The sequence below is a fragment of the Trichinella spiralis genome (genome assembly GCF_000181795.1).
Source record: "Trichinella spiralis strain ISS 195 chromosome Unknown Scfld1557, whole genome shotgun sequence".
In the NCBI taxonomy this organism is placed as follows: Eukaryota; Metazoa; Nematoda; class Enoplea; order Trichinellida; family Trichinellidae; genus Trichinella; species Trichinella spiralis.
In genome coordinates, this window is record NW_003528496.1 from 302,287 (window position 1) to 325,330 (window position 23,044).

At 39.7% G+C, this 23,044-nt stretch overlaps 13 protein-coding genes across 13 annotated transcripts; 5 read left to right on the forward strand and 8 right to left on the reverse strand.

The window, feature by feature from the left end:
- Positions 1-164: 164 nt before the first annotated feature.
- Positions 165-1,754, reverse strand: Tsp_04530 (Tas retrotransposon peptidase A16 family protein). Its single transcript, XM_003369056.1, has one exon. The coding sequence runs from the start codon at positions 1,752-1,754 to the stop codon at positions 165-167; it is 1,590 nt and encodes a 529-aa protein (XP_003369104.1).
- A 36-nt stretch (positions 1,755-1,790) lies between these two features.
- On the reverse strand, positions 1,791-2,144 carry Tsp_04531 (conserved hypothetical protein). Its single transcript, XM_003369057.1, is given in 2 exon segments — positions 1,791-2,017; positions 2,030-2,144. 2 exon segments carry the CDS (start codon positions 2,142-2,144, stop codon positions 1,791-1,793), a joined length of 342 nt encoding a protein of 113 aa, XP_003369105.1.
- A 771-nt stretch (positions 2,145-2,915) lies between these two features.
- Positions 2,916-3,257, forward strand: Tsp_04532 (hypothetical protein). Its single transcript, XM_003369058.1, has one exon. It carries the CDS (start codon positions 2,916-2,918, stop codon positions 3,255-3,257), a length of 342 nt encoding a protein of 113 aa, XP_003369106.1.
- Positions 3,258-3,406: 149 nt separating this feature from the next.
- Positions 3,407-3,835, reverse strand: Tsp_04533 (conserved hypothetical protein). Its single transcript, XM_003369059.1, has one exon. It carries the CDS (start codon positions 3,833-3,835, stop codon positions 3,407-3,409), a length of 429 nt encoding a protein of 142 aa, XP_003369107.1.
- A 455-nt stretch (positions 3,836-4,290) lies between these two features.
- Tsp_04534 (conserved hypothetical protein) lies at positions 4,291-4,632 on the forward strand. Its single transcript, XM_003369060.1, has one exon. The coding sequence runs from the start codon at positions 4,291-4,293 to the stop codon at positions 4,630-4,632; it is 342 nt and encodes a 113-aa protein (XP_003369108.1).
- A 9-nt stretch (positions 4,633-4,641) lies between these two features.
- Positions 4,642-6,687, forward strand: Tsp_04535 (DNA primase large subunit). The gene is given in 8 exon segments (XM_003369061.1): positions 4,642-4,690; positions 4,710-4,999; positions 5,130-5,285; positions 5,480-5,662; positions 5,718-5,850; positions 5,898-5,980; positions 6,042-6,226; positions 6,645-6,687. The coding sequence occupies 8 exon segments, from the start codon at positions 4,642-4,644 to the stop codon at positions 6,685-6,687; spliced, it is 1,122 nt and encodes a 373-aa protein (XP_003369109.1).
- Positions 6,688-8,183: 1,496 nt separating this feature from the next.
- Positions 8,184-8,696, reverse strand: Tsp_04536 (conserved hypothetical protein). Its single transcript, XM_003369062.1, has 3 exons — positions 8,654-8,696; positions 8,501-8,529; positions 8,184-8,381 (listed from the first exon to the last, which is right to left on the reverse strand). The coding sequence occupies exons 1-3, from the start codon at positions 8,694-8,696 to the stop codon at positions 8,184-8,186; spliced, it is 270 nt and encodes an 89-aa protein (XP_003369110.1).
- Positions 8,697-8,790: 94 nt separating this feature from the next.
- Tsp_04537 (hypothetical protein) lies at positions 8,791-9,906 on the reverse strand. Its single transcript, XM_003369063.1, has 5 exons — positions 9,807-9,906; positions 9,482-9,523; positions 9,306-9,425; positions 9,247-9,265; positions 8,791-8,929 (listed from the first exon to the last, which is right to left on the reverse strand). The coding sequence occupies exons 1-5, from the start codon at positions 9,904-9,906 to the stop codon at positions 8,791-8,793; spliced, it is 420 nt and encodes a 139-aa protein (XP_003369111.1).
- Positions 9,907-10,689: 783 nt separating this feature from the next.
- Tsp_04538 (hypothetical protein) lies at positions 10,690-11,096 on the reverse strand. Its single transcript, XM_003369064.1, has 2 exons — positions 10,970-11,096; positions 10,690-10,922 (listed from the first exon to the last, which is right to left on the reverse strand). Exons 1-2 carry the CDS (start codon positions 11,094-11,096, stop codon positions 10,690-10,692), a joined length of 360 nt encoding a protein of 119 aa, XP_003369112.1.
- A 1,660-nt stretch (positions 11,097-12,756) lies between these two features.
- Positions 12,757-13,129, forward strand: Tsp_04539 (conserved hypothetical protein). Its single transcript, XM_003369065.1, has 2 exons — positions 12,757-12,891; positions 12,920-13,129. The coding sequence occupies exons 1-2, from the start codon at positions 12,757-12,759 to the stop codon at positions 13,127-13,129; spliced, it is 345 nt and encodes a 114-aa protein (XP_003369113.1).
- Positions 13,130-14,147: 1,018 nt separating this feature from the next.
- Tsp_04540 (putative protein with NUDIX domain protein) lies at positions 14,148-14,469 on the reverse strand. The gene is given in 2 exon segments (XM_003369066.1): positions 14,148-14,273; positions 14,284-14,469. The coding sequence occupies 2 exon segments, from the start codon at positions 14,467-14,469 to the stop codon at positions 14,148-14,150; spliced, it is 312 nt and encodes a 103-aa protein (XP_003369114.1).
- An 810-nt stretch (positions 14,470-15,279) lies between these two features.
- Positions 15,280-15,905, forward strand: Tsp_04541 (conserved hypothetical protein). Its single transcript, XM_003369067.1, has 4 exons — positions 15,280-15,432; positions 15,479-15,579; positions 15,602-15,743; positions 15,771-15,905. The coding sequence occupies exons 1-4, from the start codon at positions 15,280-15,282 to the stop codon at positions 15,903-15,905; spliced, it is 531 nt and encodes a 176-aa protein (XP_003369115.1).
- Positions 15,906-16,349: 444 nt separating this feature from the next.
- Tsp_04542 (DNA-directed RNA polymerase I subunit RPA2) lies at positions 16,350-22,442 on the reverse strand. Its single transcript, XM_003369068.1, has 27 exons — positions 22,403-22,442; positions 22,139-22,194; positions 21,922-22,005; positions 21,579-21,653; positions 21,404-21,523; positions 21,211-21,276; positions 21,079-21,162; positions 20,884-21,039; positions 20,706-20,782; positions 20,442-20,642; positions 20,261-20,378; positions 20,002-20,086; positions 19,769-19,875; positions 19,533-19,668; positions 19,291-19,470; positions 18,917-19,236; positions 18,745-18,852; positions 18,519-18,695; positions 18,375-18,473; positions 18,184-18,324; positions 17,950-18,114; positions 17,724-17,880; positions 17,534-17,659; positions 17,352-17,479; positions 17,111-17,275; positions 16,806-17,009; positions 16,350-16,508 (listed from the first exon to the last, which is right to left on the reverse strand). The coding sequence occupies exons 1-27, from the start codon at positions 22,440-22,442 to the stop codon at positions 16,350-16,352; spliced, it is 3,534 nt and encodes a 1,177-aa protein (XP_003369116.1).
- Between the last annotated feature and the right edge of the window lie 602 nt (positions 22,443-23,044).

Consider the following 23,044-nt stretch of genomic DNA (forward strand, 5'->3'; position numbering starts at 1 on the left):
ACTCTCTTCCATAAAAATCGAGTACATCTCGATCCTTTCAGTAGCCCATCAGCAAGAACATTCTTTGATAGTTCTGCCTGCAGTCCTACCACGAAATCTGCCGAAAACGTAAATATTATTTGGACCAGAATCCTTTTGAAGCGGAAGGTCCTGGATCTAACTGTCTATGGAGGGAGTCCATTACGAAATTGCGCGGATCCATCAAACACTATCCGGCATTTTCGTGCTGGATTGTCTTCTCTTAGGACGGTATGATGTGGTAGATACCACGTTCTTCCAGGTCGTCCTTGTACGTCATTTACTTCTTCGACAAATCCGTTTTCTAGGTATTCTTTCATTCCATTCTTATATAACTGAGCCTTGGTAGGGTTTCTACACAAGCTCCGTTCCGTTTGAATTAATCGATCGAAAGCCTGTTTATAATTGTTTGGCAATTCCGATTCTTTATTTGACCAGGGAAGCTGTACTTCGTATCTTTCCCCGTCAAATCGTACTGTTTTCTCAAACAGTTGTAAGGCTTTTGAATCAATTTCTTTTTCTTCGTCTTTTATTCCGATGGCTTCCAAATCCCAAAAATTTTTCAAAATATCATCAAGATGATCTTCTGTTTTTGCAAACAACATCTTGATGCTCTTCATGGGAACTTTTCCTGGAGTCGGACCACAAATGATCCATCCCAACGTAGAATATATTGCCATCGGTTCTCCCTCTTGACCTTTGATTATAGCTTGATTAATAAAGTCGTAATTGTAGTCCAGGCCAATAAGTATGTCAAAGGTGGAAGATAAATCATTAAAATCTTCTGCCAGTTGCAGAGACGTGAAGTGGCTATATTGTTTGATATCTAAACGAACGTTCGGACGGTCAGTGATTTTCTTTAAACACAATGCTTCCACCATTTGTTTCTTGTGAGACTTGTCTCTCACCGATGTCAACCAAAATTTTACCCGGCGTACTCGTAAACATTCACTATTAATGTTTCCGAAAGATTCTATGTTCACTGTTTCGAAAGGTCCTTTTAAGCTTAAAGCTTCTGCAACGCTCTTCTTCACAAAAGAACGTTGTGAACCGCTATCGAATAAACAGTTGACAATCATAGAATTTCCGTCTTCATTATATAGTCTAGCCCGGGCTGATTGAAGCAATGTGCCTCCATTACCAACCATAGCATGAGTGACATGAACTCTATTGTTGTCTATGGTATCAGTTTGGTTTTCTATGACCGAACGTTTCTCTTGGTTCAGATGAATCAACGGGTGGTGACGTTTAGAACACTCTTTCACTCGACACCTTAGCTTTGCTTTACAAGTTGTTACTAAATGGCCCTTCTTAAGGCACAAGAAGCATAATCTCAGCTTCTTCACGTTCGTAATTCTTTCTTTGGGACTCATGCTAATGAACTTGGGACAGTTTTCTATGGCATGATCCTCCTCACAAATAAAGCAAGCTCTTCTTACCGTAGCTTGTAATGCGGCTGTAGTATACTGTCCTCGTGGAACAGTCTTCCTGTTTGATGGAAATGGGGAGACAAATTTTCTTTCTCTTCTTGGAAACGTTGATACTTCTCGACTTTTTAATTCTGTCTTCAGAAATGACAGCAATTCATACATATCTTTCTGTCGGTTTGGATTTTGACGTTTCCATTCCACAGAAATTTCTCTCGGCAGTCGAAATAGTATTAATGGCATCAACACGGCTTGATACACAACAGGTGGAGTGTTTAACGTTTCCAGACCACGTATATTAATCTCCATATCGTTCACAAATTTTTCCAGCCGTTTCGAATCCCACTAATTCGTTATTACCGTTAAGTTTTGTAGGCTCTTCAAGTGTTCTTCAATAAGGAGTTGAGGGTCACCAAATTTCTCAATCGGTAACAAATTTGAATTGGAATTGATCGTTGTCTCAAATTCATCGTGAAACCGTTGCCAATCATGGTACTCACCATTGAATTTCTTTATTTCCATTTTTGGAAGTCGGACATTTGAGCTTCCGGCTTGAGAGATTGGCATAGATCCTGTAGACTTACGTTCTTGAGCCTCAAGTTCACGTTCTTTGTTTTCCCCTTTGATTTTCATCTCTGTTATGTCGGCACATACCGTTTCTCTTTCTTCAGTATAAACATCAATTGATTTCTGGTCCATAGCGTTATCGAGCAGCTTTGTGATAATTTCCTCATATCTGGACCATAAACAAGTTATTTATAGTATCTACATGTGCAAATGAGTTCTAATTTCTAACAGGCGAGTTGCCAGAGAAGCTTTTGGTATTACATCGTTGTCGGTCCTTGCTTTTGATTGTTAATAAAGAATATACTCATTGCTTGTTGTTTGATTGTCGCAATGCCATCAGGAAAGCGTGAGGCAGAAAGGAAGGGAAACGCGCCTGTCAATACCGGCCCGTCGCCAAATAACGACGGACGCGCCAATAATACGGTGGAAGAAGCGGACGAGCCTGCTCGAGGGAGAGGCTTGTTACAATGGAGGCCTGTCCGGGAAATGATGTCATCGGCGTAACAAGGTGACTACTATCGCCCCCCGGCTTTTCGTCTAGTGATGGATTCCGTCAAATGGCTGGAGAGGCTGGAAGACTCTCTCTGCATCAGCAGGGTTCCGCTTCCTGACCACGGCATGGTCGCTCGCTACCTACTTAGCGACATAGTCCGCCGCGAGCTCTACCCGGCAGGACAAACAAGAGAGAACTCCTTCGAGGAGTTCAAGAAGCGATTGCTGGGCGCGTAAGGCACACAGTAGTCGACAGGGCAGCTGATCGAGCGGTTCCACGCCCTGCATCAACGCGGGGGTCAAACCATCGAGCAATACGCCCAGGAGGTAGAAGAGGTTGAATGCAGGTGCAGGATCCGGCTGCAGGAACCAGCAAACCTTACCAAAGCTCGGAGACTGGTCAGTAAAGTCATGCGGGCTGAAGAAGATTTCCATCAGAGGCAACAGACGCACATCGGTAATCCAAAGCCGGAGAAAACCGAAGCGACCCAGCATATGGACGACCTGATATGTGAGGTGAATAAGATTTCCCTGAAGCTGGAAAAAAGAGGAGTTGACGACCGTACGACCCGCCGCGAGAAGAGACGGTTGTTTCAATTGCGGTGGCTTGGGCCACCTCTAACGCGACTGCCCACACGAAATACGCCTACCCCAAGGACCGCCAATAGGCACACAGAGCGGCAAACCTGGGAATCTCAGGGTGTTGTCTATGGCAGGACTGCAAGCAGGCGAAGCGCCATGTGTAAACGGTAAGCTGAGTGGGACGAGGGTCTCCTTACTGTTAGACACCGGGGCCGTGGTCTCCGTGATACCTGAGTCTCTTTGACAGATCACCTCCGGCGGAGAGCCCTTGGAGAGGGAGACGGGGACGATGCTGCTTGCAGATGGTCGATGAATGTGCATTAGCGGAGTGGGGGTGGTGCCGTTGCAACTGGGCCGTTGGAGGGGACGTGTGCCGGTGATGGTGGTGAGAAATCTGGCGGTTCTGAGCGTCCTGGGAACGAACTCCTTCGACTCGTTCGTTCGGACAGTTGACTGGCTAACTCGGGAAATAACCATGACGGACGGTTCGAAGGTGAGGATCGAGCACGACCCATCCCGTGCCGGCAGGCCAGCATCGGCTGCGCGGTTGTGGCCAAGCCACGGAGTGTGGCACCTGACGCCGGGGCCGGCACCGACGGGCCGGAGGATTGGACACGTGCCCTGGTGGATGGAGCGGAGTGTTCGGCGAAGAGCAAGAGGGCCCTACGCAGCATACTCTGGAAATGCGGGAAGGCCATTTTGCGTGGCGATGCCGACCTTGGACGAACGAGCCTTGTAAAGCACCGCATCGAGACCGGGGGGGCCCTGCCGGTGAAGCTGCCACCCCGCCACCTTCCTCAAGCCCAGCGGGAGGTGTTGGACCGGTTAATCCGGGAAATGCTGCACGCGGGGGTAATCGAACTAGTCTCAAGCCCCTGGAGTTCACCAGTAGTGCTGGTTCGGAGAAGGACGGTTCCCCGCGGTTCTGCGTTGGCTATCGCAGACTGAACGCCGTGACGCGCGTCGATGCCCAACCCATCCCGCGAATAAACGATACGCTGGATGCTTTGGCAGGGGCCAAGTGGTTCATCACGCTCGACTTGGCGTCTGGCTACTGGCAAGTCGAAGTCGCTGAAAGACACCGGGAGAAGACGGCGTTTTTCACACCCCTGGGACTCTTCCAATTCCAGTCCGGACTCTGCAACACCCCGGCGACGTTTCAGCGTTTGATGGAGAAAGCGCTGAGGGGACTAACGTGGAAAACATGCCTCGTCTATCTCGACGACATTATCGTCTTCAGGAAGACAGAGGAGGAGCATCTGTAACGCTTGGAAGGGGTGTTGTCCCGCCTGCAGTCCGTGGGACTGAAGATCAAGTCGGAAAAGTGCCAACTGATGCGGCAGAGCGTACACTATCTGGGCCACATTGTGACGCAGCATGGGGTTGGTACCGATCCAGAGAAGACGGCGGCGGTCCAGGAGTGGCCCACGCCTCAGTGCGTGAGAGAAGTCCGGCAGTTCCTGGGACTAGCATCCTATTACAGGCAGTTTGTCCGGAATTTCGCCGGCGTGGCAAATCGGTTGCACGCCCTGACAAAGAAAGGTGAGAAGTGGCGATGGGGTCTGAAGGAGGAAGAAGCGTTCGCCCGCCTGAAGGATGCGCTGGTGAGTCCCCTGATTCTAGTGCCACCCAGACTTCGACCGCACTCTCCTAGTGGATGTGGATGCCAGCGAAAACGCCATCAGAGTAGTGTTGTCGCAGCAAGGAGAGCAGGGCCCACCGGGGGTGGTCGCGTACGCCTGCCGCTCGCTCTGACGGTTGGAGCGGAGTTACTGCGCGACGCAGAGGGAGATGCTGGCCCAAGTCTGGGCTACTCACCACTTCGGCCATACCTGTATGGTAGGAAGTTCACAGCCCGGACGGATTACAGCTCCCTGAAGTGGTTGCGGAACTTTCGGGAGCCTGTGGGACAGGTTGCCCGCTGGCTGGAAAAACTTCCCAAATTTGACTTTGAGATTTCGCTCTGTTCAATCCAGAAAGCTTTCAGTGAATTATTGTTATTATTTTTTTAATTCTTATTTATTTAATAATTTACGTTTTAAGATTATTGCAAAAAGATTCCATTTACTTTATGCGGATTCTCGTTTGGCAGATTTGCGCGTATTTGGCGATGCACGTTGTCCTACCCAAGAATACGTGAGCTCTGCTGATTCACGATATGTTACGATGGAAATGGTTGAACCAGTGAGTAGTAGTAAAGTTTATACATAATTGCTAAGCATGTATTTTTATGGCTTGTTCAGTTGAACTTTTATAATTTTCAAACTTCATAGTTTAAATTGGCATTTATTTTAACAAAGTATTTGCAATTTGTTTTAGTAGCTTTTCAGTATGTTCAATTTAAATTCAAATAAATGCATTTTCTCAGATTGTGATATTTGCATTTTATGTAGCTTTCTGTGACTTCTTTTTCGTTGTGCATGCGTCGCTTATATGATGAGTTGAAAAGTGCTCATCATTTACGACATGGTGGTCGGATGCAATTGGGTCTTTTTTTGAAAAAAATTGGTTTATCTTTGAACGAATCATTGAAATTTTGGGAATATCATTTTAGGCCGAAAATAGATGCAGAAAAGGTAACGATAAAATGATGTTGGTGTTCAGATGAATTGATCAAGTCGTTGTATTTAGTTTCAACGTCAGTATGCGTATTCGATTCGTCATAATTATGGCGAAGAGGGCAAACGTGCTGATTATGTAGCTTATTCGTGCTTGAAGATAATTATGAACAATCCGCCTGGAATTGGCGACTTCCATGGTAGCAGTTTTTATAAATTCGACAATTTATTCCATTCATCATTTTGTTTTTAGGGTGTCCATTCAAGCACTGTGATGCGGAACATTTGCAGCAACTTTTGAAAAATTGTGGAATTCATAAAGATGACATTAAAAATGTAACAAATTTTTTGGATCATCCCCAGTAATTACTTGTATCAAGGTGTTGATTGATTTTAGATAGTCAATTATGCATCCAACAATCATTACAACAAAGCCTGTTCAATATTTTTCGACTGCATGCATAAGCTTCCAGAAGGGGGTCTTGGTGAATTTATAACACATCCTAATCAGTATTTTGATGAAAGTAGAAAACTGTACTCAAGAAGCTCTTCGAAGAAGAGATTTCCAATTTTACATGCAATGTAATATGTATGTTGTTTGTAAAACAGAATTATTTATACGCCATTAACATTATATAGGATAACCAGTTTGAACATATAATTTATTTTTTCTAAACTTTGACAAATTTGTGTTTTATTATTAGCAACGTTTTAAACAAACTGTTGTTTAAACATTTATATTTTTGAATGTAAGGCTCGAATTAAAGTAATTTTATTTGAAATTGAAGCTTTATTTGATTTGTACTTGTACATTAGATAATTAAAAACAAAATATGAATGAAAATTGCATTGAATTTAAAAGTTTAAAATGAATTCAACTGAACGCTATTATTTATGCTGACTGTTTCAGTTGACAACAGAAAAGAAAGTTGACGAAGTTTGAAAATATGCTTGAACAGTAAGAGCAGTGTGATTGAAAAGAAATATTAATCATTTTCAGTGGAACAGGTCGTTTTATGCCTGGTGAGAATCAAACTTTTTAAATGCTGAACTTCCTGAAAATTTCATATTTAAAATAATAGTTAAATTTATTTTTAAAAAATGTTTTTACAACAGCATATATATTTCACTCACGTGTTGTAGCATTTGCAGTTGGAAACGTAAAAGTGCATGTTCTTCTTTCAGCATGAAAAATTTTTCATAAATGCAATCTTCCCTGAATCTGCGTACAAGTTTCAATTTTCTCGTTGAATTACTATTGCGAAGGCGACGTTTGCTATATTTCTCCATCGGATGAATTTTGAAGCTTAGACACACCCACACGCACGGCAGTTCAATTTAGCGTAGCTAGGATTTATTTTCTTCACAGAAAGAAATTTCCAAAAACTTCAAAAGTCTTTATAAGCACCAAGCAATATGGCATACTGTATTATAAAAAGTTGTGCTTGAACTTTTTTCAACACAATTTTAACCAGTGTTAACAAAGGATAGAAAAAATGCTATTGACAAGTTTATTTAGTGTCAGAGTTCGTCGATCTTTGACTTTTAAAAAAAAGAAATTAAATAAAGACAGACAACACTTGCATACAAGAAGAGAAATTTCAAGGTTGCACTAAAGATCATGCCGTGACATTCGCGTTCATTTTTATTCTTCTTCATATTTTCAAGATGACTTATTATTTTATAAATTACTCCAAAAAATGAACTAATAATAACATTGCGTCATTCAAATATTTTAATTTTCATACTTTTTAAATATCGTTTGACAATATTACATATAATTGTTTTTTGAAAATACAATCAAAAATATCACAACGGATCATTAGAATCAATATTTAATTCCATGATTAGCTTGCTTTTAAAAATTCAAAATAACCGAACATACTATAATAAATTACAAATTAACTGTAGAAACAAAATAAAGAAAAGCAGGTGCAAAAAGAAAATTATTAATCTCTTTTTATTACAGTTTGACAAACATTACAAATACAAATGTCGATTGAAATTATGCTGCAAAATCATCAATCGCTTAGATAGCACTTCTTCTCATGCGCAAACTTAGTTTATGTATTGTTCACAATTTGAAAAGAGAACAGTATACCTGCATGTATAGTCATAGAACCGCTGAAATGAACCAGAACAAAAATGATTCAAATACAAATTCATTCAACATTCACATATGCCCTTAGAGCATTATACTGATAGCAGTAGATCTGTGTACGATATCTCCGTTTGTAAGCAATTCAGCTTTCTCGACATCCGTAGAATTATGTGCGAAACTGGGCATTTTGTCCTTTTTGATGAATTAATTTTATCATTGTTGTGGCTTTGAATATCCTGTGGAGTACTATGAGCATGGAAAACGTCTTGCGGTATGCATTAGCCAACAATTCAACGCTCGCACTCGCCATCTCTCAATATAGGAAGGTTAACGATGAATTATTAGCGTTATCGAAAAGCACGCGAAAAAAGCACAGAAGAACAGAGAAAGCTTTCTTGCAGCTTTCATTACAGGAACTAACTGATATCTCCATCTTGTTTATGCAGGCGGACTTGGATATACATTGTTCCGATGCTCGCTTGCGAATTCACTCACAATTAGCGGAAATGGATGAGAATCTTCTATCTGTGGGTTGATGTAAGAAAGGTCTGGCCGTCGGGGGGTCCGAGATACGCACACCTGATCACCATCAAACGGATATCCTTCCTCAAAATTCAACAACGCTTCTACAACTTTCTGCAAACGAGTCGTCTTCTTTGCAAGGCTGAATCGCAGAAACGCAATTTCGTGCATCGTGCAAATTGCCGCCGTTGTGTACGCTGCGTCTCAGATGACCAGAATGTAAACGACAAAACTGTTCGCCATCGAGTTTGGCGAAATCTGTCTGTATTCAGGCTAAAAGTCAAATTATTTTCATTCTGATAGGTCGTTGGTTTCAGCTACTTTCATTGATCTCTGATTGACTGAGAGACGTTTATTAAATGTTTAGAAGCTCGGCACACATTGACCGAATCGAACCCCACAGCTTCGTTTCCTGCATCCTGGCACCATAGCGAAAACTTTACATAAGCTTCGTTATGTTTAATTTCGGTAACTTGCGGTATTTCGGTATAGCGGTAGCTTGAGGATTATTCTTCATCAGTGTTCATACAAAATAGATCTCATTTATCCATAGAAAGAGAACCGGCCAGCGAAGATGACTCATGAAAGCCCCGATTTTGGCTTCGCCTGCATTTCCATTCTTGTTTGAATTTTCATGGCTTCCGTAAATTAGTGAAATCAATCTAAAAAACAGTTTAATCATTTTCATTTTCCAGGAATTTACTGTCGTGAAATGAAAAAAGAAAAACATTTAACAAAAAAAATTGAAATTTTTACAGCCCATTTACAAAAAATCAAATCACATTAAAATTATGTTAAACTATTTTACATTTATATTATAGAAAAGAATCCATAAAAGTTTTAAACAAGTTGGCCACAGCCACAAAGTAAAGAAACTCACTAGTAAAGCTATTCAAAACAACAACAACAAGACAAATAACAATAATAAACTGCTGAAAATAAGAAAACAACTTACACAATAGTTGAACATTTCAGAAACCTTTGACATATGGAGTGCTCTTCAAAAACACAAAAAAATCACAGATGAAAGCTTTATACGCTTACACAACTTTTCTTTGGTAACATTTTTTGTTCGCTTAGCCCACGAGATTTCTGTGGTATTAGCATTCGTGAAATATGTATTCATTGCATGCCAGTATAACCGTAACAGTACAAAACCTAAATAATACACATCGTAGGAAAAACCAGCTACATAATGCTGCACATAAGTACACGTACATGCACATCTTCCTGATCTTCAAGATCGAGATAAAGTACTGTAAACAACTGCATTCAATTTATAAATGAATAAAAAAATTAAAATTAAACAAAGGATATAATTAAAATAATAAGCTTTCTTTCCAAGGAACACTTAACACTGTTTAGTCTGCTTTTTAAGCGAACATTTTTGTTGGCAACAAAATTCCCGTCGCTTTCAAGCAAGTGAGCTGCATATATTTCAGACTGTAGAACTGGATTGTGGCTAACCAATCGCACTCGTTTTGTGTTCACAGACAATCGCTTGTCAGAAAAACTCAGTCGAATAGCTGTACTATTTACTCAGTGTTCTGAACTCATCTGCTAAAATTCCACAACAATTGGCTGTTTGCAGATAGGATGTACGGTGGTTCATCAGTAATTCGCTGATGACTTGTATCATTTTATTAGTGTATATTTGTAATTTCAGATGACGATAACATTGGATAAGCACTACCGTATACTTACTAATACCTGAAGATCAGTAGTAGCTGGTGGTGACGTAACGAGTATTGGTTTATGGACCTCTGGTAGCCAGTTTGCTAATCTTCTCTCTCAGTGACTTGGTTGTCACTGTCGTTGTTTGCCTCGTTCTTACTTTTTTGTAGTTTTCTGTACTATATTTACTCTTCCATAAACAGTTGTCTTACATATTACGTATCATTGTTGACACATAATGCCTAACCTGCTCATCTACATAAGTGTGCCCTGAATTTAATAGAAAACCGCTGGAAGCAAAGGACGACAAATTACAAATGAGGGCCTGTCCTAGAACGACATACTGCCATGTTGGGAGACGATGTGAACGACTATAATGTACTGAAAGCACACCTGAAGAAGATGTGCATCCCTCTGAAATCAGAGATGTCACTTCACGCAGTTCTGTCCTAAAGAACCAGTCGACGCTTCTGCTATCAAAGTTTAAGAAGCAGGAGAGAAGATCTGAATGACGGAACTGCAAATCGCTAATTGCTTTCAGGAAAGAACTAACTATCAGGCAGTACTGATGGCCCTGCTGGAAAAAGAGATGACAACTATGGACAGAGCTCAGGGAATCGCGTTGAAAGACGTTTTAATCGAGGAAGCATCCTGCAGCACGGACTTCAGAAATAACTATTCCTATGACCGACGCATAGAGGAACTGACCGCAGCCCTGTATTGGCTCATCTTCTGACTGGACGATCGTCTACCCAATCGAGGTGATAATTGTTCCTGATACCAACTGTGAAGAAACTGTCAACAGACTCTGACAGAGGACAGTTGTGAAGAAAGTGCGATTTAGCCCTCCCTGACCGAAGATATATATATCAGCGAAAGCACCCAGCCACGATTGAAGCCATATTAGAGAATCTGGAGGAATACAGTATGCCGCCGTTGGGATACCGGACCACACGCGAACGTCCTCAGCCGTTGAGACTTCTGGAATGAAGCTCATGTAAGGCAGATGATCCATTAGGATTAGTGACCCACGTGGTCATTGGCGACACGCCGATTATACAGGGTAAGATACCGGGATTCTCCAGTCAATTTTTTGCTCGATTCAGAGGCTGCTATTTCAACCATATCCAAAGAGGTTTGGGATAAGTTAGACATCAGTGATCAGGACGACAAAGGACTAACTTATCGATAATTTATGACGATAGGCACGAAGGGGAGGCCCTGAGCGCGCGCGAAGCGGTTTCTGTCCCGGTGGTATTCGGTGCTTGGAAACACCGCTGGTGTATTGTATTGTATTGTTTTGTTTTGTTTTTTTTATTTTTTTATAGTAATTTCATTCTCTTACATTCCTCAGTCTGAGAACAGCAGAATTATTATAAAACAGTCAAAAGGTTAGAAATTAAATTTGACAAATAGAATGAAATGAAATTTGACAAATAAAATGAAATAAAATTTGACAAATAGAATGAAATAAAAATTGACAAATCAAATGAAATAAAATTTAACAAATAAAATGAAATAAAATTTAACAAATAAAATGAAATAAAATTTGACAAATATAATGAAATAATATTTGACAAATAAAATGCAAAAAAGTGACAACAAATGAAATTTACAGGCACGCGTCAGAGCAGCAACCAATGAAATTTTGCTGCAAAAAGTAGGCGGAGTCTGCGTGGAAATGAGTACTAGACCCTTGTTGGGCTAGAAGAAAGTTTTCTGTTTGCGTTCTGTTTGGCTTTCTCATCATGGCTGATGTATGTGAGCTACGTCTTGTGACAAATTGGTGCGATAGTATGCCCCTGGTGTATGAAGGCAGAGCTTATAAATTATAATACAAATTGAATTAAAATATAAAATAAAATATATAAAAAATTAAAGCACCAGCGACAGGCGTGCGCTGGAGTAGTATCGAGGAGCCTTAATGTGCCTCTTGCCAGAGCTGATTTAATGCCGCCTTCAAGGTGGTGGTTTTGTATTATATTTTATTTGTTGTTTTTTTTTCATTTTTCAATGTTTGTATTTGCTATTATTGATCATTCATATTTGCTTATTTTACTTATTGTTGTTGTCATCTGTTATTTACTGTTGCTCATTATTAATCCTATTCTCTGTTATTTACTGTTGATATTGTTGTTGTTGAACGTTGAAAAATAAAAAATTATTTTGCTTTATTTGTTGATATACTGCTTATCTCATTTGATTAAACTTCACTTAGTTACCATAATAATGAACTAAAAAAAACTGATGAGAACTCTTTTTGTTTGAGCCTGACCATCCACATCTGCTACCGTAACTGTCGATTGGCAGTGGTGGTGACGTAATGAGCACGTGCGAAGGTGAGAGAGAACGCGAGCGAAAACCTGATCTTGTGTGTGTGGTGTTGGCGTGTAACTGTTTTGTGTGATTTTTCTGAATATATCTTAGTTTCCGTGTGCTGTTGTTCCTGAATTGTCGCTAGCGCTCCTAAGCCTGAGAAGAGCCAGGACTCTGTTAGTGAAACTCAACTGCCACGTACAGTTGAATTGAACATATTTTTGGTGCCACGAGTCGGGACTGCCGCAATCTGAGAACTGTGAATCCTGTTTCACGAAATGAAAATCAAAACAATTAAGAGGCGTCAACAGAGTGAACAGCAGCGTATGCGGGAGACCATTCTGCAAGTCCTGGATCAGCTCGAGACAGACTCCTCAGAGGTAGCCATCAAGAATGCCCTGCGTGTATTGGATGCGCAGTAAACGGAAGCGCACTGAGCTCAGGTAGCACTAGAAGACGTACTCCCAGATGGAGAGGCTCTGGAGACTGCACTCCAGGAATGGCGCGGGTGAACACGCACGACACGCATCAGTATCAACACTTTCTTGAAAGAGCCAGCCGTGAAACCTGCGTTGATCGAAAAGTTGGTGCCACAGTCGCAGCTGGGGAAGCTGCAGCATGTGCCACTGCCGAAGTTCGACGGTGACATCCTGCAGTTTAAGTTGTTCTGGGATCAATTCGAAGTGAGCGTTGATCGACAGGAGGACCTTGTTGTCATCACCAAGATTCTTCATTTGTGGTCATGTCTATCCGGCGCCGTGTTGAAGGCCATTGAAGGAATAACGGTCTGCGCGGAAAATTACCCTGAGGTCGTTCGGACGTTCCACAATCGATTACATCGAGTGCCTGAAGTAGTGGAGAGCCACGGGTAAAGGTAGTCAGCTTAAAGGAGTGCTCAGAAAACGGAGCAGTCGATCTGACGAGGCTCCATGATGACTTGAACCGCCACTTTCTGGAATTGAGAGCTCTGGGGAATGAAGTGGACGTAAACGTGAGCGGCTTCCACGCTCTTCTCTTGATAATCAAGAGAAAGCTGCCGCCAGACACCTTGGAAGCTTGGAGATCATTCGCGCAAAACTTGACAAATGAGCAAATTACCTGAGCGGCGTTCCTCTCTTTCTGTTGGACCAGACTCGAATCAAACGCTCGTCTAGGAAAATGACTGCTCGAAAACCACAACGGAAGTCTGAGAAGGGAGAGCAGCTCATGACGGCAAACATCCAAGTGGATCTGGTCAGAAACTGTGCGGAGTGCTGTGGACTCCATCCAGTTGAGAGTTGTCCGCGATTCGTCAACCTCCGTGGCAGAACGATGACAGAGTGTCCGGGAACATGGCCTGTGTTTTGGGTGTTGGCAAAAAGGACACCATAGAAGGAGCTGTCAGCAAACTTCTAATCGATGAGGTCAGCATCCTCTGCTTGCCTCAGAGAACTCCCACCGTCGTCTGAATCGCAGACGAGTCCCGCAGACAGCACCATCAAGAAATGAAAGATCAGCAGCGCAATCAGATGCAGCTGATAAAGAGAAGATCCCAACAGACGCACCCCCTCCCTGAGGGTTCTGAACCAGAGTATCTGTTTCAAGGCAGTTTCAAAACTAGCTACTGCCAATCGAATGACCTTGTGTCGACGCAGCAATGTCTACTTAACAAGCTTCCGTGCATTTCATATAAGGGTCATGAAAATATGATACAGTTTTATTGTCAGGAAAGCACTTAAGCAGAAGCTGATTGGGGAAATGAAATGAAACTTTCGTAGACAGTTGCTGCTGAGATGAGATCGTTTTCAAACATTTTATGTGCTACCATCTATGATTTTTGAAGTTTACATGATGTAGCAATGATTGATGGCGGAGCGGAATTACTGCGCGACGCGGAGGGAGATGCTGGCCCTAGTCTGGGCTACTCACCACTTCCGGCCATACTTGTATGGTAGGAAGTTCACAGCCTGGGCGGATCACAACTCCCTGAAGTGGTTGCGGAACTTTCGGGAGCCTGAGGGACAGGTTGCCCTCTGGCTGGAAAAACTGGCCGAGTTCGACTTTGAGGTGGTCCATCGTCCCGGGAAGAAACACCAGAACGCGGATGCGCTGTCCCGTCGTGCTTGCAGGGAGTGCGGGTCCGGTGATTCCTCCTCGGATATCCAAGTGCGGGTATGGCGTTAGAGTCAGTCAGCCCCGTTGGACGCTGGCACAGGAAAGACGCGGAGCTCATGCAGGTCCGGGAGTGGATCCAGAAGGAGAAATGATCACAACCGGCTCCAGAGGGCAGTCTCTGGATGAAGAGCCTATGGAGCCAGCGCGGCAGGATAGTACTGCAGGAAGGGATTGTATGTCGCACGTGGGAGATCCCCGACACAGGAGAATCCAGGTTGTTGCCGGTCATCCCGAGGCGGAACACCACGGAAATTCTGACGGCCATCCACAATCAATCAACGGGAGGCCATTTAGGCGTGGCAAAAACCCTGGCGAAAGTACGCCAGCGTTACTACTTGCCCCAGCAGCGGGAGGACGTGGAAGCAACCGCGCCACTGCTTACCACCCGCAGTTAGACGGCTTGGTAGAGCGGATGAACCGCACGCTGCTGGACATGTTAGCGAAAGCATTCATCGACCATCCAGAAGACTGGGATGTCTACCTCGAGCAGATACTGCTGTCTTACCGGACCAGTGTGCACTGTACAACCGGAGCCACTCCCAGTCGCGTTGTGTTCAGCAGAAAGCTCCGGCTGCCAGTGGACCAGATGTACGGAGTGCCGACGGATGCACAAGTGAGGTCCGCAGGGGAGTACGTGCAGCACCTGCGCAGAGATTTGGAGCGGGTGTACGAGGTGGTCCGAAAGAAAGCCGGCCGGGAACAACGACGCCAAAAGGCTTGGAAAGATCGGAAAGCCTACGGACCTGTCTACGAGCCTGGTGATCAGGTGTGGATGCAACTCCCCACAAAGACCAAACTTTGGGCGTACTGGGACGGTCCGTACCAAGTCCAGAGGAAGCTGGATTAGAACACGTAGCGGGTGAAGAAGATGGGAGGTGGAAGGGAACGGTTGGTGGTACATTTCGACCGACTGGAGCCGTACCACGGCACTAGTCAAGGAGAAGGAGCCCAAGGGAGACAACGGGAGAGGAGAGAGACGCGGCGACCAGCCTGGCTCCAAGATTTCATACATGACGCAGGGGTGAGCACGGGACGTGCTCACAACAAAGGGGGGAGTAATGTAACAGCCCGGCCAACTGATGACATCTGCTCTATTCCCGAGTCAACGGAAGAAGAGGAGGAAAAGCGGAGCTGATCACGAACCACGTCGCTGTTGCACTCGGCTACCGTAGTATATTTTAGACTTGAAGATCCAAGGCGGAGTACGGTAGACACGTTACGTGGGCGTGTGGTTGTGCGTGGGCGGTTGTTGTTCTGGATCAGTGTAGTTGTGATTTGTTGTGTCGGTTGCTAATTGCTCGGTGTAGTAAACGTTCGAAACGATTGTCTGGTGTTTGTTTTGTGACTCAATCAGGCTAGATGTCTTCCTCAAGGAAAATGGGCGGCCGTAAGGTCAACGCAGACGGTGCCTGCCCAAACGAGAAAAATAAGGTGGATGCTGAGCCGCCTACTATGACGGAGAATCCGTTACATAAAATAAACACGACAGGCTGATTAGCTTCGATTATTAAAATATTGAAATAAAGCTAATAAATGACTCGCATTTCCCTTTGGAATGTGCATAAGGTAGACATTAGAACAAATGATCTCTTAGAAGATTGGCATAATCGCTCAATAAAAAAGCGGGTAAAAGGCATGTCGGGTTTTATGAACTGCTCCATAATCCAGACTGTATCAGAACAGGGTGGTATTATGGGCACCCTAATTCAGCAAGTGATATCAGGAATGGCTACCGTTCGTGACTTAACACGGGTATACAGCGTTTATGCTGAAAAGCAAAAACGGCTTGAGCAATTGGAAAAGGAAAACCATCTATGGATTTCAGTCGTCATTAGCTGTAATATTTTTTCATTTCATTGGTTCAAATTCCATTTAGGATTACGCAACTTTAATACTAATGACGTTACATTAATAATGAAAATATTTATTATACGAGAATTACATTGAGTTTGCTTCAAGCAACCAATAAGACAGTGGTACGCACCAGTAAGCAGAGGAAATATTGGGGATGTTGCAAAGTATGTGCTGTATGTTAAGAATGTGTTCCTTGTGATTAACAGTTAGCTCGTTCAAACTGGTGAAGGGTAGTACTGGTGCCTGTAGTCTATTATTTATATACGGGCAAAGACATCAACACATACGGATCTATCGTTCAAGAGTTATTAAACAAAGTGGCGTTCTGGAGATCGACCTTAATCCACAAATAATTAGCATTTCATTGATTACGGGTAGCATTTCTTTAATCGCTTTTACGTACGAAAAACTGCATTCGCATTTTTTCACATTGGGGACAAATTTTATAAGCTTAGCAATTTCATTTTGCAGCTATGTAAATTTTATTTTATTTTGAAGCACTTTTACTGTTCATTATTTCAGATGAAAATGCATAGTAACGTTAACACTAGAAAGTTCAGCTATCAGATATTTCAATACGTAAGGAAACTGAACAAATTCTATATTATCACTGGTTTTGCATATTACACAAATCATTCTTGACGTCACACTCACTACTGCATTGGGAGCTTGGTGTGTTCCATTGTTCCAAAAATTTTTGAAATTTGTCGAAATCAGTCTTCCACAACCGGTGCACAAACATGCCTGTTAGAAGCACGTAAAAATGGTTATGAAAATGAATTTTCTGATATGGTAAATATCTCCTCACGTACACTGATAAAGAAATATAATGTTTTTAAACTCACATAATCTTTGTCAGAATTGTCGAAAAGCCTGTCATGAAGTAAAAATGCTGTTCCATGGCTAATCAATGAATCACGCTCCATTTCACCAAAACGAATACCACCCCCTCGTTTACGGCCTTGCACTGGTTGTTTTGTAAGCAAATCCACCGCACCTGTAGCTCTAACCTACAATACAAGCAACATCAATAATCATATAATAGTATGCATTTATATAATCATATAAATGTATTGTAAAAATTACTTGAAATTTGTCAGAAACCATGTGTCTCAGTCGCTGATAGTAAACAACACCAAAGAAGATATCTACTTCAAGCATGCGACCATCAATACCACTGTACATGCGTTCGTTTCCATAATAGTTGTAGCCAGCTTCAATCAGTAAAGTCAACTGTTTAATTAAACAATTTTTAAAGTCAATGTTACCTTTAGTCAATAACTGGCCAAAATATTCAATCGCTGGGTGTTCATCACTGAATTTAAACGGCGTAGCGTCATGCTTTATCCCATGCAAAGCTGCTGACTTCCCAGCCATGCTTTCAATCATCATTCCTTAAGGAAAAGTAAACAAAAAGCAATAAATCAAAAATGAATAAAAATAAAACAATCATCTAACCAACTGTCATACGAGATGGAAAACCATGTGGATTAAATATAATATCAGGAACCATTCCTGACTCCGTAAATGGCATGTTTTCTGCAGGCCATAGAAAAGAATTGATACCTTTTTGACCATGTCGACTAGCAAATTTGTCACCAACGAATGGATTGCGCTGTAAGAAAACAGACGCAAGCAAAGAAAATTATTTAACTTAATAAACATAACTGAAATTAAAAAATACATGATAATCTCCAAAAATCTTACAATAACACGAAACGTAACGCAAATATGCTTCAACAGTTCTGCACCATTTGCACTGCCAATAATTTTTATATTGTCGACGTATGCATCTTCTGAACTGTGATATCTTTTCACCATATAAGATCCAGTTTCTTTGTCCAGTATACTGAGAAAATAATTCAGTTTAAAAATATAAAGACAAATAAAAAATATATAAGCAAAATACACACCAAACTAAAGGATCGTTTTTACTATAGAGTTTGCCAACTTGAGGTAGTCCATCTTCATCAACAAAAGCGGACAATGTGGCATCAGCAGGATCACGACGAAAAAATACATTTCTCCCATCGTACAACCGATCATTCAAATTTATACGCTAAAGGAAGAAGTTTAAATTGACTCCAATTAGAAACCTGCAAATCGAACTTCAGTTTTGTAGATGCAAGCATGCGCAAAACCACGTTCAACAGATGCTTTATTGATAATCATAGCATCTTCCATATCATAGCCCTGAATGGAAAGTTTCTCTAATTAAGATAAAATATTAAAAAATCAAAAACAAACACAAACCGTATAAGAAATCACAGCCACAATAGCGTTTGTACCCAAAGGGTAATTATCAATTGCATACGCGTCATATGATTCAGTTTTCACAAGAGGAGATTGTGGCGTTCTCAAGCAATACATTTTATTGTCAGTACGATGCACCAAAGAATGCACAGGAGTACCCATCGTTTGCTTCGCCATCTGAAGTCAAAAATCAAAAATTACTCTGCCTTTTATTTCATTTTCATACTTGACACTGATAAACATTCCTTGGACTTTGATTATGATCCGGAAATGGAATCATTTTTGCGTTGAAACTGAGAATGTTCGCTGGGTCTATTTCTTGATGTGTTGTAACCTAATAATAATCATATTATTATTATTATTTTAACTTAAGCATTCCTATTTCACTGCTTCCTCACTCCTTCCTCGAAATCTTCTGGACCAATGCATATTCCTAGAAACAGTTGTTCCATTGTTCCAATGTATTCTCGATTTGACGGTGGTTCAATAGAGAGATTATTAACTGGTCGCATAAATCGGCCAAATTCAGTAAAAATAAAAAGGCCTGGATAATGCATGCTAAATGTTTTCCGAGAAAAGAAACAAATTTCTGTAAAAATGGATAAGAAAACTCCGCTTGATTTCTCTTTTCTCAAAATTTGAATCGCCTGCTGAACATTTTCTTCACCAATAACACCAATCACACTTCCATCGACAATAACTCGATAATAATATTGATCTAAAACTTCAATAAACTTTGAAATATTTTGAAACAAATAATAAAATATCATACCAGTTGCTGAATCTAAATTCAACATAGCTGACGCTGTCAAACTCAACAGACCAAACTTGCTAATAGCATGGATAACTAAATCTCGACTTCCCTGTGTTGCAGTTACCCGACAAGAAGCGGCTAAATGATTTAGAAGACCACAAGGTGAGCCATCTGGAGTGTGCACGGGACAGATGAAACCTGAATAGCTATTTTGTAGAATTTTTAAAATAATTTTTATTGAAATAAAGAGTTTTCCGAACCCCAAGCTTCAGTTGACAATTTGCGTACATCAGTTGATCGAACCTCACTGAAAAAAGCTCCACGATGAATACCTCGAAAATGACCAACAAATCGAAGATGATTTAATCTTTCCGCAATTATACAAAACCCTGATTGCTATAAAAAACTGCTTCCATTAAAAACAGTCCCTTTTTCATAAATAGATGAAAATATTTATTGAATGAAAATATACTTTCATAAGGTAATTTTAAAATACCTGTGAAAATGCGTGGTGAACATTACTAGGCAAGTTTCCTGTGCGAAGGAAGTATTCCAATGCTCGAGTAACAAGACTGGTGAATTTCACTGCCGTCGTAATATGCCCTATAAAATAACGCATAAAACATATTTTAAAACTATAATGCCTCAAGGCAATAATGAATTTGCTTAATTATTAATAAATGATCAAACATTTCAATACTAAGAAAGACTACGATAAAAACAACTTACTAGCTTGAAATTGATGCGAACTATCACAAATAATGCTGTCAACAATATATCTGCACATTCTGGTTAACATTATTTCCAGTCTTTCCTCAAAAAATATAATGCAAATTTTTATCGCAAGAAATCTTCAAAACAAATAAAAATAAACCGTGCGCCAGAATATAAAAAAAGTAATTAATTAGATATGTTTTAAAATGTGCAAAAATCTTTCTTTACCAAAAATGAAAGGTGAATTGATCATAAAATAAATATCAATACTAACTTTCAATATCAGCAATAATATCATTCCTGGAAGTAAAACTTCCTGATTTGCAATACTGTCTGGAGATTCAGGCACAATTTCTTCTTTAGCCAAAGAGCATAACTTCTGGGCTGAATAACTAAAATTTGAAAGTAAAAAAAATAAATTGGAAATGAACAAAAAAATTAACAATAATACAAACATTAAGAAATCAAATTTCTCCCTATCAGTATTAAGATGAACACAAAGATATCGATCAATTAATATCTGTCCAGCTTCCATGTTCGTTGTTGATGTAATAACAGGCAAAGCTGCACGAAACAGCCGTCCCAAGTAAGATAAAGCATCAGCTTTTGAATTCAAATTTTCTGATTTCAAATCCATCAACATATTCACTACACAACTAAATAATAAAATTTTAAAGATAATATTAAATAACTGAAGGCTAAACAACATTATTATTTACCCTTTCCAAAATTCATCCTCGTTAAAACTACGCATCAATTCAGTGTAAAGAAACTGATCTGGGCAGTCGTAGGTTGCCTGAAAAGAAACAAAATTTAATTCATGTTTAACTTTTGGCACTAAAACCTTTAAAATTATCAAAAGAGGAACATAAAATTGTTCATGTTTTATGTTTAAACGTAACAACATGCGCCGATTGGACAAATAATGGATGATATGATTGCTGACAGTATGATTATCTCGAACACATCGCAATGATATGCCATATTGGGTATAATACTGGCCACGTTGCTTCCATTTCGGCCTAACAAGAGCCAAAGGCTAACAAAGTACAACTCCATTAAAAATAAATAAAAATTTAATGAATAAAAAACGCTTCCTACGTAATTTCTACGTTGTGCAATCAGCATTCGGACAACTTTTTCTTGCCCATTTACAATGAAATAACCACCCATTTCCTGAAAATAAAAAATATTTAACAAAAATTTTGTAAATATCATTATTACATTCATTTCCTCTTTTTCTTTCATCAACTGATTTGGACTGAGTTTCGTCAAATGACATCGATTAGACTAAAACAATAATAATAATACCATCAATAAAAATTTCTTTAATAGGGGAAAATTAATATTTTTTTAATACATTAAAATAGTTATACTTCAGTTGTTTTTAAAAATGACATAAAAGTAAATCACGCACCATCAACATTATTGGAATATCGCCCAAATTTCGTCGGGCAGAATCAACAACTTGGTTATTAATTTTTATCGTCAGCGTAGCTAATAATTTTGCACTATATGATCGACAGGAAACACGGCACTAAACTATCACTTTTTGTTAAATAAAGGTTAATAAAATACCAGAAAACAATAACCTCCGATGGCCACAATTTTAACGCATTCGCATCGCCACCATCTTTAGAAATAGCAGGAAATCCTATAAACGGGTTCTACAAAGAAGCAGAATTATCAAAAATAAAAATAACTGCATTCATCTACCGCTATTGATATTTCAATAACTTTATTTATTTCTGATATTTCTGAGACGACTGGAAAAATATCCTAAATGTAAGAAGTAGTCATTCAGCACATTTATTAATAACAGAATGATTTTGAAAGCTACCAGTGCTTTTGAAATTATTATTTCACATATTTCAAAATTCCGTTTCAAAAAATACAGTTTTTTTTAAATTAATAACAAAACATGCCTTAACTTACTTCAACTGCCTGAGTAATGCCTTGTTCGGCAAAGTAATTAAATGATTTTATGTGTGGTTCAACCAATTCCGCATTGATCATCTTCTATATCAAATAAAAATAGAAAAAAAACAATTTACATTTATATGAAGATTTTAAATAATAAATTATTCTGTAAATAATATTATTGCGAAAATAATCTGCTTTTTTTAAAAACTGACTATGCATAATTTTTTACAACTTCACAGTAAAAGAAAAGTAAGTTTAATAGTATGCATTGGGTAATGTCATTTTCTAAAAATTTAATGATAAATAAAAAAAGGCATTCTGAATAAAAATCTTTTCTGAGTATTGGTCTGATAAATTGCAATAATCTTCTTATTTAGATTTGTACAGATTTAAATTGCATTATTTAAAGCAAAACAGTTGCATAAAATTACTGAATTTCTCTTTTAAAAAGATACTAACAAAAGAGTAAAAAACATCACTGTTATTGTATTACGTACATCACTGTACATTCTGTGTTTCTGTATTAAGTACATCATTATTATTGATATCCTATTAATCCTTCACGGTAAGGATTTACAGTAATTTTGAAAATAAAAGTATCGATAAATGCATGCACTTTATTCATTTAAATTATTTACATATATTCACTAATTTGTATTTTATTATATTTGTTTTGTTCTATGTTTTATATTAAAATTTGTTTGAATGAACATGATTATTATTATTGTTATACCATCTTACTGTATGGTTTAGTGTTTGCTGTTTCTGAAGTAGATTTTTTAAAGAAATTTTTGTTTATCACTCTACAACATTTGTTTTTGAAAAAAATACTTCTGAGCTTACACTCCTTCCGACAATCATCCCTACATTATTAAAATCAAGTTTCAACTGATCGAATACTCAAATGAAAATTTATAATCCATGAGTCTAAATAGTATAGAAGATGTTGTGATAGATGAAGGAACATTCAAGTACATATTATTGCTGGTGAAATCAAACAGTAGTGAAAAATTTATTGTTCGCGGTTTCAGCAAATGTGAATATCACGGTAAATATATATTCTGTTCTATGGAGCTTATGAATTTTTAACTTTTTCTCAGTGAATTGCTTGTCATTTTTTGTTATAATTTTGAAT